At 39.9% G+C, this 13930-nt stretch overlaps 1 protein-coding gene across 11 annotated transcripts in view; it reads right to left on the bottom strand.

The window, feature by feature from the left end:
• TAX1BP1 (Tax1 binding protein 1) overlaps window positions 1-13930 on the bottom strand; it is an 804469-nt gene that overhangs the window by 384614 nt on the left and 405925 nt on the right. For all 11 annotated transcript variants that reach the window (XM_086941702.1, XM_086941704.1, XM_086941697.1 and 8 more), the window contains one exon: window positions 7211-7304. In XM_086941702.1, the coding sequence (XP_086797828.1) occupies window positions 7211-7304 (94 nt within the window). The remainder of the gene's footprint in view (window positions 1-7210; window positions 7305-13930) is intronic.

Below are 13930 nucleotides of genomic sequence, written 5' to 3'. Positions count from 1 at the left end.
GCTTAGCTCGTCATCAGCCACGGGTGGCGTGTGCTGATGACGAGCTGAGCTCGTCATGTAACGCGGTAAATCGAAAAAAGCCGCACAGCGCAAAAATCGCAGCAGCAGCGATGCGGTTAAATATGCATCTTTTGTAACCAATAACTGTTTCTTCTTTGTAAGGTGCACTGGTCCCCGCTGGGTGTGGAGCACACAGTAGAAAACCGCAAATAAATAAAGTAACAACGCAGTTTTAGTTCGGTGTGAGGCTGCAAGACTATTGAAGAATTATTTTTACTTGTTTGAAAGGAGGGCAATAAAAAAATAAGCAAGGCATATATGATATACTGATATCTCTATATATGAGCAGAAGACAGAAAAATTGGGAAAATAACCCTGCTTTTACATGAGCATTATTTGTTACATTTATTTAAAAGCAATGTTTTATCCAATTCCAAAGTTTGACGTGACTGTATATGTGGCAAGATATATGAATTATTTATAAATGTTAATGAGAACCCCAAGACTGAAACATACAAAAAAATCGTAGTATTTTCTTCTGGTTTTTTTTAATGAACAGCACATCACTAGAAATGTGATGCGTTAAGTGTGTCCCCTGCACAAACCTTTTTGGTAGTTTCACCTTTTTTAGTCAAACTTTATAGGGCAGCTATCGCCAGACCTTGTAAGCAACAGAAAAACTGCTTAACCACATTGCTGCTGTGGTTATTTTTCTCCTGTGCTGGATCTTCCCATTTCCCATTGTTCATGACGAGCTGGGCTCGTCATCAGTGTTTGAGGAGGCTACACCATGACGAGCCCAGCTCGTCATCAGCCTCGAAGGGGTTAAAAAACACACCATTGAGAGTGGAGTTGATTCCCTAGAGTACACATTTTGACTTTATGTGCCTCCACTGAAAACAGTGCCTCTATTGCACTTTTTGCCGTGTGGGAAGCATGTGCTCAATACAGCAGGAGTGAGCTGGTAATAGTGACAGGGCAATTAAGTCTTTAGGCATGATGTACCCATAATGAAACGTTATGACAAAGGCAGTAGGTCTGCCTCATTTATTGTAAATATAATTGAAGAAACCAAATAAACTGTTAAACAAGGATTATCATTACAGTGTTAAACCTTTTGTTGCAGGGCTGCTCACTGATTACTGTAGTAGTATCTGTTTTGGACTTGGTAACAACTGTAACAAATCCTAGGGGTAGAAGATTTGCACTTTGGGAATTCTTGTTATGCCATTTTACGAACTGTCAAATTGTTTTGCCTACTCGCTCCAACTAAAATGTTGATTTCCCCCATATTCAGATTCTTAATCCAGAATTGATTGGACATAAGTTGTGAGTCTCCACAATGTTCATTCCTGAAGACACTCCGTTTTGACATCAGTTATCCAATGTTACAGCAATAAGCAAGGGATTTGTGGTTGGCTTCGCAGTCAGTGAAAAGTTGGTGGTTGACGATTTGCTCTTTGTTAACCTACTTGAGAGGGCTTGGATACTGTTCTGCTAACTTTAATTCTGTATATATTTATATTTTCTGGCTGTATGCCTGAACTTTGCTTTGTGAAAAAGCTTATGCAGAAATCAGTAAGTTATAGTGACAAGCCAATGATGATTTGTGTCAGATGCTATAGATCTAACCTGTTCAATATGAAACGTAACAACAAAATCAGCAAGCCTGGCTACTCTATTGTGAAAAGCGTTTGTTAAGGTCAATAGGCATTTAAGGAAGGATTGTCATAATACTGTGTTAAGGGTTGCAGACAGATATTTTGTTACATGAAATCTCCAAGGTTAACGTAGGAGGCCAGGTTTTTTATTTTTGGTTTTCCACTCGACAAAAACGCATGGAGAGTAGGATTTGTAACGTGATAACTGCTATACTAATCCACCATTAATCCACTTTGGGTTCTGGAGTAGCATGCTACTCGGAGAAAAGAACGTCAAGAGCTCATCAAGGGTAGCAAGCGCTATATGAATACAATTACAATAATCCTTCTAAGACCCTTCACAGTGGAGTTGTACTTTGAATTATTTTGGTGACTTTTAGCCTTATGGCTACCTTATAAAAAAGCTCATTTTAGACAGAGTAGGCCTGAGTTAGTGATGGTGACATTCCAATGATAAAGGATGTAGGCCGGATTGGTTACTTTGAAAAAGTATTAGGCCTGATCTGTTGATAAAAATCACAGAAACAGTAGGTCTGACATTTATTGTGAAAAACATATGTTAAAGCCAATAGATGGTAGATTTAATGGTAGACTGTTACTACACGGCTTTAAAATCTGTAAACTGCCATTGAGTTACAAGGCATCTCACAGATTACTGCAGTAGACAAGGATTTAGTGTTGGTCCCACCCTCTGACAAACCCTGGGAGTAGAAGATTTGCACTTTGATAATCCCGGTTGACACCTTTTAATGATGGGTCTATATTGGTTTGTCAATTGCAATTTTGTACTTATTTATAGTTTAATTACTTCATAATTACACTGTGATAAACCTTGCAAGATCATCTCAAGAGAGCCCAACAGGTGCAGCTGTAATTAATAAATAAATAAAAAATAGGAAAAAATAGAAACATGGAGCAGCTATGGATAAGCCCTCTTGTCTGTTTGATGTAATTCATATTTTTCTTCTCATATGGCAGAGGCTGTCCCATTTTAGCCACCTGCTCTATTGCCTTTTAATAGCTGCCGTTTTTCACCTTAAAAAGAGTTTGCGTCATGCCTGGGTTTGTGGGCCAGTCCTTTAAGTTTCAAATTTTTTACTTTTAAAAAACTTCAACTTTATGTTCTTTTTTGTAAGAGCCTTCTGCAGCTCCAGAGACCGTCTTATTGATTCAAAACTGGTTAGCCATCTTGGAATGATATTGGCCGTTGTGTATCATTGATTTAATGTCCAAGATGGCATTATGCTGGCCATCTTGGATCAGTACAACAAAGAAAATCTGTGGCATTCAGACGCAGGGCAAGTGGGATGTTTTCTGAGCAGCCACCATAGAAAGGTATTGCGCATTGTGTACCATTGTTTGTACTGCTTCAAGATGGCCAACACGTCGCTTCTAAACGTAGAAGCTATGTTGGAACTTTAAGACAGTGATTGACTATATACAATGCAACTGGATGGACAGCTGACTACTGGATAGTTTGATTTTATTTTTGAATTGTAGGTGTGCAAACTAAGTTTAAGTGGTGGCCTGTCTTCTTTTTAATGCGTTTATTTTTTTAATTTGTTTTGCATTTGATTGTTGAATTTGTGTGTCTGTTTTCTTGTAGATAGGTAAGTAGGTGAATTTAAGAACGATTTAGTGGGTTGTTGAATTTGAGCAAGGATTTATAACAAAGTGCATTTATGTTGATTTAATAAATGCTTAAAATCATCAGAGACCGAAAAATAATTTTCACTTATAAGCGAGACCTACTGCTTAGCTAATGGTGTCTAGGTCTTGGTTTGACAGTGCAGCTGGCAAACAAGCCTATTGCTAACAATAAACACAGACACATATGACGAGTATGTCAGAATTTGGTGAGCGGGTACTCGAGGACCAGAATCTTGGAAGCCGGCTGAAGTTCCCAAACCAAATCTAGTGGATTAAAAATGTTCTCCCAGTAATGGGTAATAACGTCATGGACCCAGAATACGGAGTCTTTTTCTATGTACGTTTTTGCCAAGACAGAGAGGAAACCAGTGAAATTTCTGCCTGTGCAGAATCTTGAATATCTTGATCCTGAACAACGATGAAACGAGATGGTACGCCTTCAAGTCCTGGAAGGGCGATGTCTCCTTTGGTGAAGATGCCTGGAAAGTGTCCTCCAAGTTTGAAATTTCCCTCTTAGTGCACCAGGTCCTGACACTTAAGTGGCGATACTGGGCCCTCAGTTTGTGTAGGAGGTAAAGTTGGCTGAGGATCCATCCCAGTTTGAGGAACATCCAGAGGAAAAGGTGAGAATATTACATCAGGTAGTAGAAGTGGACCATTCGTCTGCTCTGGGGAATGCGATCTAAAAGCAGAGGTATAAGATAGCATTACCAGTGGAGAGACTGCTTGAAACTGAAGAATATATCCTGGAGTAGACTGAAACCATCATATGCATCAATCTCCACTTTCAGGTCTTGCGGAGCCAATACACATATAGATGGAAAATCAATTAGATGTTGTCTCTCTTGTTGCCAATGCAATCTTTGCGGTCAAAAAAGCCTTCAATATAGTCTACCCAGATTTTGATGCCAACATGTCTGTTTCCTTTTACATCGAGAGATGTCTTGACTGTGTGTTACTGAGCCTACCTTTGACATCATGGATCTTGAAGTGGTGTGCTCCCACATTTTTTCTTGTGAGATCTATCTTTACATCTCCCTCACAAGCAACCCCTGGAACTTGTGTAAGAAGCTGTGGTAGATGGATATCCCTCTTCACATCACCTAGATATTCCAGACACTGAATCTTCATACCCGTGCAGTTCGTCCTGCAATAGATGCAGTCTGAACTTCACCCTGTCCTTCAAAATCTTGGTGAACATTTTTTGCCAAACTTTTGATGAGCCTAGATGATGGGAGCTGGGAAGGCTCGCAATATGGGTACTGTGACAATCTGTTTGGCTATTTATTCTTCCAAAAGCAGGACACATCACAAAAAGGGAAGTCATGTTGTGAATAATTTCTTTCTTGTTAGAAAACAGAACAAATATACTGTGTCCTTAAAGACGCAGAGTGAAAGTGTTTTTTGAAGGTTTGGAAAGTTTTTAAAAGAAGAAAAAAAAACGTAAAATCATACAGTTAAGTGCTTCAGGATCCTCTCACCAGGAGCCAGAAAACAGAACGTGCTTAACTGCCACTAAAGGAGCTTGCTGGGATACTGGTGGTGTACTATACTCTACAGGAAAAGCATCAGTTTACCCAGTCTTTCAGGCTGCACCCTGCTAGGCTATATTCTTCCTGTTAACTTTAACCGTTCATTTGAAAAGATTTGAGTTAATTTTCTTGAAATATTTTTATTTATAGTTACACAATTTCCACATTCAACACCAGTTTTTTTTTTATGAACATGTGGGTGAACATTTTCAGTGATTAGGATTAGAATGTAGATTATCCTGGAGGAGAACAAGGTTTTTATTTACAACAAAAGTCAAATATAAAGCTAAAATACATAAAACAGGAATAGCACTAGACAAGCATGTCATGTAATTAATTAAAGAAAACAGAACCAGTTCAAAATACTCTGCTAATTAAAAGAAAAACATATTTAGCTCAAAGATCACACTGGGATATTTTTACAACAAGGCAAATGCAATATATACATCTGGAGTCATTTCATACTTTTTTCAAAATAGGCTTGTTCCAGACATTTAACATGATACCTTGGTAAAACTAAGCAGCTTCCAATATATGATGACACCAGCATTTATTAGAAATACAAGATACTTTCAGGATTCTACATGTACACAACTCTCAGCAAGAACAACACAAGAACATATCACTGCATTAGGATGCTGCAAATATCAGAGGAATGCACTCACAATTTTATATTTAAATAAAATGATGGTTACATTTTTATCAAGTAAACAGATTACTGCACTAGAGTATGATTGTGTGGAAAGGTCAGTACATTGAGCTCTGAGGAGTGTAGACCCTGAAGAATTTTAGGTAAGAGAATTACACCAATTTGTCTACTACAATCATGACAATGGTAGATTTTGACAAAGAAAGACCAAATGCACCAACTTATGAAGCACAGGACATATAATAAAGTGATAGGTATTGACAAAAAGAAATCACAACAAAGTCTTGAATGCCAAGAAGAAATATTTCACACAACAGAGAAAACAAAATCTGGTATCCAAGAGCAGAATGAACACCCATGCCCAGACTGTTGGCATACATATGCAAACATACACACCTACATGAACATGCACATATACACATTTACCTACACTTAGCTTGTCTCTGGAATTAGTCTTGGCAATTTTTCTATTTCTTTACAAACCACATAATATTATATTGATAACAATACGTACAGTCAGGGATATGCTCAAGCAAGCCAAAATAAGGTTTCGAACTGAATTCGACATATTTTAAATTGTTTGCAGAGAAGCTCTAGGAACTCCTGAACAAACACACACAGCATTCTTTTTCAGCTCTGGTTGTCCGAAATGTTAACGTTGAAGCATGTGTGCTGCGGATGTAGTATTATGTACCACTATGTAATGCCCATTCAGCGTGATTTATTCTCTTACCCAAGACGTTCAGAGATCATGGGAAAAGGGAAAGTTAACAACTCAATAAAGGTGTTGAGGGGCATTCGACTTTCTTACAAGACTACAATGTGTAGTTTAGAGATTACTTTACAAAGGAAGAGGTTGGTAAATTTACTTTTTCTAATTGACAATTTCGGCAACAATTACTGTTCAAAATATACACTTTAAGCTTTCCTACTATTGCCAAAGAGAGTGCACCACAATGTTTAAGAACATGTATAAAGATGGGCCTACACCCTACTGTGGATTCTGGTTTGGCTAGTGATCTGCGATTATAGCAAGCACAATCTCACATGTAGCCTTTTGCTATGAAAGAGCCACAACCTTTGTTGGGGTTTCAGAATAAACCTCCTTCTTTAATTGGACTCCTTCAGGATCTGCTTTCAAGTCATCCTAAGGCATAATGAACAAGAAAGGGTACAAAGGTTGTCTGTAATATTAAAAATCTCTTATTATTGTGACAACTTTGAAGTTATGCAATGGTCTTCCAACAAAATACCAACATTTCACCCATTCTTTTGATACCTATCTCATTCATAAGCCGTAGATGCCATCTTTGTGAAGTGAACTTTGTGCATGTTAGTAGGATAGGGACCAATCATTCGGTCTCCTTAATTTATCCACATTTTTAGTAGACCATATTTTTATACGTTTCTGCTATAGCAAAGGAACTTTCCTTGTTTCACCATTATAACAGCCAGTGCATATCTGATAATAGGCACAATGTAAGAGGTTCAAAAGAAACTAAATTAGATCAATAAAATAGTGTGCTACATTTGTAGGGTATTTTGAAGGAAGGCCAGCCTACATACTATAAAAAAGGAGGTCAAAACTTCTTATTTATTTTCTTTACTGCCCTGTTACACCCTGCAAAAGTACAGTATATACAAAAAAAGCACAAAGAAATTGATACAACAAGCAGACAATTTTTATCTAATGATAAAAATATACATAATTTATATACCTGAAAGCACAGGCTGTTGTATTTCAGCAAATAGTACTGGAGTATGGTCCTTACTCGCTGAAGACTCAGCCAACTGCTGGCTAGCTGCAATTTTCTAAAGAAAGAAACAACATCAATAAATCCTAAGTAAAAGAAAGACAGGTAACTTACAATTTTTGGTTTCGCGTAATTGAATTGGAGAACTGTTACACAATTTTTAAAATATATTTGCAACATTTCAAATAATGCTAATGAAAAGAGCTTGGAGAGGCAAGATGGCATCCGCAGCAGTGGATGTGTAAGCTGACCGCTCCTGCCTGACCTTGCGAAACTGATGCTGGAAGTGAGAAGCGAGTTGGAGATATGCTTTGGCGCCTTAGCAGTGTGCTATAAATTTTCAAAAGCTTGTGGACTGAGTTATCTTGACACTCGCCGGATGTAATTGGTCCGAGAATACGAGGTGTTTGCCGCCGACAGTCGCGGAAGGTCGATGCTGGAAGTATTACTGGAACTCGCAGCGGGGCTGAGCAGGTGCCGACGCAGCCGGTGGGCATTTCAGGCAGGCAGGATACGGTACACCTGGAAGCTGTCCTGTGAACGTGAAGGAGGACTGGAATCGTCGCAGAGCTCGAGGGAGAATGCTGAATGTGGAGAGGCGCACGCCGAGGTGAGAGAGAAAACTCAGGGCAACCTGACTAACCTGGGCAAGCCGGGTAAAACTGACGTCGCTGTGGCAAGACCTAAGGTGGATGTGATGGAAAAAAAAAAAAGATACCAGCAATTTTCTCCGCAGCGAAGGATAAGCGGAAGGGAAAAAAGGTTGCGCATACCTTGGAGGGGGGGCTTCGACTCTTTTGAGATGATTGATGGGGGTCCTCCTAATGTTGAAAAGCCGCATTTAACCTTGAACCCAGCAATACGGGAGGACGTCATGCCTGCTACCACGGGACCCCAGTTAAATACTGTAGTAGGGAGTTCACAAGGCACCCCTACTGTCTCTGAGGATATCAGCGGAGCCATTGGAGGTAGTGGAGGGATAGAGTGCGGGCCGTTAGCGGCATTCAACAACCTAATTTGTCAGCAAACTCTCTTGGAGATGACCAAACACACTTACATGACGCGGAATAAGGGGACTTTTTCTCCTTGTCAGAGAGATCTACTTTGTCCTGTGAGGATTTGGTTTCCCAATATGCTGTACAGATGAGTGTGGTTGACTAGAGTGACCATAGCAGTCTGTTTCTGGAGGAGTCCGGGGAACTCACAGAGAGTAGCCCTCACACTGTTCGGAACAAATTGGAGTTGAATGCCAGTAAGGGGGATATGGCAAAAGCACAGCAAACGGCGGACCATGTACAAAATGCTGGAGAAGACCTCTCTCTCTCTCGTTAATTTATCAATCGATTATGTCCCATCAGGATGAAACTCGCAAGGAGAGTCAGAGAATCAAACATCTTTGCCGCAAATTGTAAATTTCGGTTATGCGATTGACTAAATCTCATGCTGATTTTGTCTCAAGATTAAACGAGGTAGAAACACAAATTTCTAACTTAGAGGACGAACTGGTACAACAAAAGGCTGTGACTGACTCAATCCAGTCCATGAGGGAAGATACTCAATGGAAGATGGCGGACATAGAGAATGGGACACGCAGGAATAACTTGAGTGCTCCAGATCCCGGAGGGGAAGGAAGGGCAGGACCCGCATAGATTTATAGTAGAACTGTTTAAAAAAGCATTACCTGAACTGACCAGGTGGGACTGGGACAGAGAGAATGAGCATGCTCATAGGTTTCCTTTTAATATCCGTCTTCGAGCTGGTCAGGCTGATGCTAAACCTAGGGCTTTTCTAATTTCATTTAATAGTTTTTTGGCCCGAGAGGATGTTTTTCAGTTGGCACACCTGGATAAGAAAAGAGCGGGGGAAGATTTAGAATTTTTTGTGAGGCCGGATTTCTGCCGTCATACAGTTGAGCTCCTTTGGCAGCTTCGGCAGCTGATCACTCAATATCAAGTCAGAGGGGCTCAAGCATATTTAATGAACCCGGCAAAGTTAAAAGTGATTTTTCATGATCGTACTTGATTTTTTACTAATGAAGGGCCTGCAAAGGAGTTTCTAAACTCTATCTAGGGCTACTGCCCCCTAGTTAATCTGTTATACAAGGTTACTGGCGATTTACTCTATACTCCTTCTTTTCCTTCTAACTTTTACATAGTAATTTGTGATTGTATTCCCCTCTAACTCGGGGAAGGGGGCGGGGGGTGGGCGGGTGGGGGGTTTCTCCCATTCCCCTATGTGGAGGGGTTCGTAAGCAAGGGCAGGGGAAGCACGGAAGCTTGCATCTGCCGGACCATGGGTCCTAAAGCCTTGTTACATGGGTGGGGGGGGGGGGTAGACACTGGTGGGGGGGCATGGGTGGGGCACTTAGGTGGGGTAAAAAGGGGAAAAAATCCACAGTAACAAACAGGAAGAATAAAAATAAGGTACCGTTATGGTCTCGAAGGGGGTGTGTGTTTTATTATGATAACAAATCGGTTATGGTACTTATTTGGAGTCTCTTCTCAGTGCCATAATCGTCTCTAAAGGGATAAAAATGTGTTTGTTAAATGTCTCAGGCCTCAATAACTGGAAGAGGGTAGCTGCTGAATTGCAAATTATTCAACCTGATCTGGTATGTCTCCAAGAGACGCAAATATCTTGGAGTAAGCTGCACATTTTAAAAGAACTTGGGTTCTCACATGTAGTGGCCTCTCAGCAGTCCTCAATGATCCATGGAGTTGCGATTTCAGCTAAAGCCAATGTACAGATTACGGACCGATGTTTGGCAGATAAGTTAGACCGATGGGCAATAGCTGAGTGTGGGTTTGAGGGCAGTAAATACACAGTGTGTACTATTTACGGGTCTAATCTAGATGAGGCAGTATTTTTAGAGGATCTAAATCTAGAGTTAGTGTCTTGGGGAACCCAGTTGCTAATTTGTGGGGATATAAATATCAATTTAACTAATCCGGAATTGCCAGAGGGACCACTAAGATATAAAGGTCGTAAACCACGGGTTTTTAATGCTTCATATAACTTGTTGAACGATCACGGAATGGTTGATGCATGGGGCAAGTTAAATCCTGTGGATCCGGGGTGCACTTTTTATTCTTTTCCCCATAAAAAGTTGGTGCTGCTGCATTATTTCTTCGCATCTATGGCTTCTTTAGTAGGTGCTGCAGTCCAAATATTCCCCAGGATTTCATCTGGCCATGCCCCAATTGTTTTTGAAATAGTGGCACCTGCTTTAATGTGCAACCCAAAGTTTTTTCATTTGATCGGAAACTTTGCTTAAATGATAATTTTAGAGAACATATGTCCTGCTGGGCCAAGGAATTTTTTGATATTAACAGACACTCTGCCCATAGTGCAACCGTTTGGGACACATTTAAAGCTTGCGTCAGGGGGGAAGTATTACGTTTTGGTCTATACCAACAAAGAAAAATCAAACTAGAGATGCAGGAACTATATCTGCCCCGAGGCGGAGGGTAAATTAACTCAGGGGATATCACAACGATATAAGTTTTTACCTCTGGCTAACATTCATGGGATGTGGGACATCGAGAATGCGAGAAAATACTTGGTATATAAAAAGCAAAATCATGAGTATGGGGAAACAGTTGGCAGGTGTCTGGCTCTATGGCTGCGTATGAAAGAAACCTCACTGTGTATCGCGGCATTGAAAGACAAGTTTGGGACATTGTGTCAGGACCCTCAAGGGATTTTATCAATTTTTCATCCGTTTTACACTGAACTGTATACACAACAGGAAGTAGCGGTCTTGGATAACAATGTATTTCTGGAGGGGGTTTCGCCATATTTAGATCCTGTTGAAACAACTGGACAGTCCAATTACAATGGAAGAGTTAGAAATGGCGATTAATAGTCTAGCATTAGGGAAAGCCGCTGGCCCGGATAAGCTTCCGGGGGAGATTTATAAGAAGTTTTTTAAACAAATGAAGGATGAAATGCTGACTACCTTTAGGGCTGCACAGGCGGGATATGCCCCTAAAACTTGGGCAGAAGCCACTATTGTGGTTTTTAGCAAAAACTGCAAAGATCCTGAATTGGTCGGATCATACCGTCCGATTTCTCTGTTAAATTGTGACTGTAAAATATACTCGAAGATCCTGGCTAATCGACTGTCAAAGATTATTAGCTCACTAGTTTCGGAAAATCAACATGGGTTTATACCATCGCGAGGGACAGTCACTCGTGTGAATAAAGTGGTGACGCTTTTTGACGTAGCTCAGGCGGAGAAACGGGATTTAGTGCTAATTTTATTGGATGCGGAGAAAGCACTCGACCGGGTGGAGTGGGAATACATGTGGAAATTGATGCTTTGAGTTGGTTTTGTGAAAGGGTTTTTGACTGCCTTACAGGTACTGTACACTTCACCGGTCGCTAAGATTGCTGCAATGGGCTTACTATCAGACTCAGTTAGAACTACAAGCGGCACCAAGCAAGGTTGCCCTTGCTCGCCACTTTTGTTTGCTTTATATATTATTCCGTTTGTTGAAAAATTGGGTAATAGTTCTTTGATCAAGCCCTTTTTTGTACATGATATTCCATTTTCAGTTTTTGCCTATGCAGACGATATATCTGTGACCTCGGCTGATCCTTCTTCTGTACTTCAATAGATTGAGCGTTTAGCATTAGAATTTGGTCAGGTATCTGGCTATAAACTTAATGTCACTAAGACACAAATGCTATGCACTGACAGTATTGTACTGGAGGATGCCAGGGTGTTAAGAGTAGTGACATAGTTGGGTATTAAAATTAGGACTTCAATGTCTGAAGTGGTAGACTTCAACTGGATAGCGCTGATACGTAGTATTAAGGATTCGGCAGACAGTTGGGGACGATTACACTTCACATTAATAGGTAGAAGCAATATTATAAAAATGAATATCCTACCTAAGGTCTTATATTTATTTAGATCCATTCCTTTGGAAGTATCAGGGGCCCAACTTCAACACCTTCAATCTCTGTGTGCCAAGTTTCTTTGGACCCTCGGCAAACCTAGGCGGACTATCAGATTTATGACACTACCAATTGAGAGAGGTAGCCTCGCAATTCCTCATTTTGCTCTTTACTTTTAGGTGTGCTTTTTGTTAAAGATGCAGGTATTATTGACGGGAGAGGACGTTGCTAACACAGCAGAGGCCCCTTCAATGTTTCAGAATTTGTTGGGATCTGAGGCAAGACAATGTTTTTTCAAAGAAATTGATGGCAGTTACTTTAAAAGGACGAGGTTTAAAGTACTGGAAGCTGCTTTTAAAGTGTGGAAGAGAATACGTAAATTATGTTTATTGGAGAGATTATCTTACTATACGCCTACGATTGCTTTGAAGATTCTCCCCCCTATATTTTGGGATAGATATGCACTTGGCTGGAGGAATAAAGGCATTGTACAAATAGGGGATTTTTTTTTTAAACAGGGCGCCTTCCTTTGTCTTATGTAGATCTTGTGAGACAATACAACTTGCCTAAATTTAATTTTTTTAAATTCCTTCAAATCCGGGATTTTCTCTGTCGGAAAAATGTAGTAGTGGCAACTAATTCACTTGTTGAGGCTGTAAGGCGACAGGAGAAAATTGGGGTGCTGTATAAGATTTTATTATCTTATAGAACAGATGACTAAGACAAACACAATAACCAGTGGTCTACGATTTTGGGAGAACCTCCTATCAGTCGAGACTGCTATTTCTAGATCTAGGGATGCTTGTCTTTCCGCTAATTTGAAAGTGCAATTCTTTAAAACTGTCATCAATTTGTATTATACTCCAGCACGTATGTTTAAGTGGAGGGGTGGGTATGATGGCAAATGTTTTCGTTGTGGGGGGGATAATGCGGATAGTCTCCATATCTTTTTTAGTTGTAGTAAACTGTCAAAATATATTTTGGACATTGAGAATTTTTTGTCAATGATCATTGGGACTCCAATGAGTATTACGCCAGTAATAATGTTATTAGGGATTGGGTCAGATGTTGAAAAGGGGGACCCCTTGTACAAACATCGATCTTTGATTTTTATTGCAATGACTGTGGCCCGGCAGTTTATAGCCTCTGATTGGCTTCAATCTGAGCCCTCCCCCCCCGCATTTGAGTATTGGCGAGCTAAAATGTATAATTTATTACGTTTGTATTTGGTAAAGGGGGCAAGGAAACGCAAGATTGGTTTGTGTATTTGGGGGCATTTTGTGATCATATGACTTGTGAAACACTTAACTGATTACGTCTATGATTGTTACTGTGGAGCAATAAAATAAAAAAATAATTATGCTAATGAAAAATATACTTAAAATAAACTGGGAACAGAATGAATAGAAAGACAACATACAGCACATGATTGAGAAATATGCTCTAAAACTGCATACTCATGTTTGCAATGTAATCTTTTTTTACATGAACAATTTACAAAAACATCTTTCCTGTATTTCACCAAAATTAAGTAATTTCTAGATCTTTTATCAATTTTTAAAGCATTAATCTCCCTTTGAGCCATTACCATGATTGCTCTAGTTATTGCTGAAGGCTCCGGAATGCTATGAAACAACAAAAACAATTCAACAGGACAAGAGTACATTTGTGAGTATGAACACGTTACGGGTCTAGTAACAATTATACCAGCAAAATATTTCCAATGTTTTGGGACGAATCAGCATTGACCAGGGATACATTTGATTGTTTCTCATATCTGTT

The sequence above is a fragment of the Lissotriton vulgaris genome, chromosome 10 (assembly GCF_964263255.1).
Source record: "Lissotriton vulgaris chromosome 10, aLisVul1.2, whole genome shotgun sequence".
In the NCBI taxonomy this organism is placed as follows: Eukaryota; Metazoa; Chordata; class Amphibia; order Caudata; family Salamandridae; genus Lissotriton; species Lissotriton vulgaris.
Note: the sequence above shows the minus strand (reverse complement) of the source record. Positions and strands in the feature narration are given on the sequence as shown.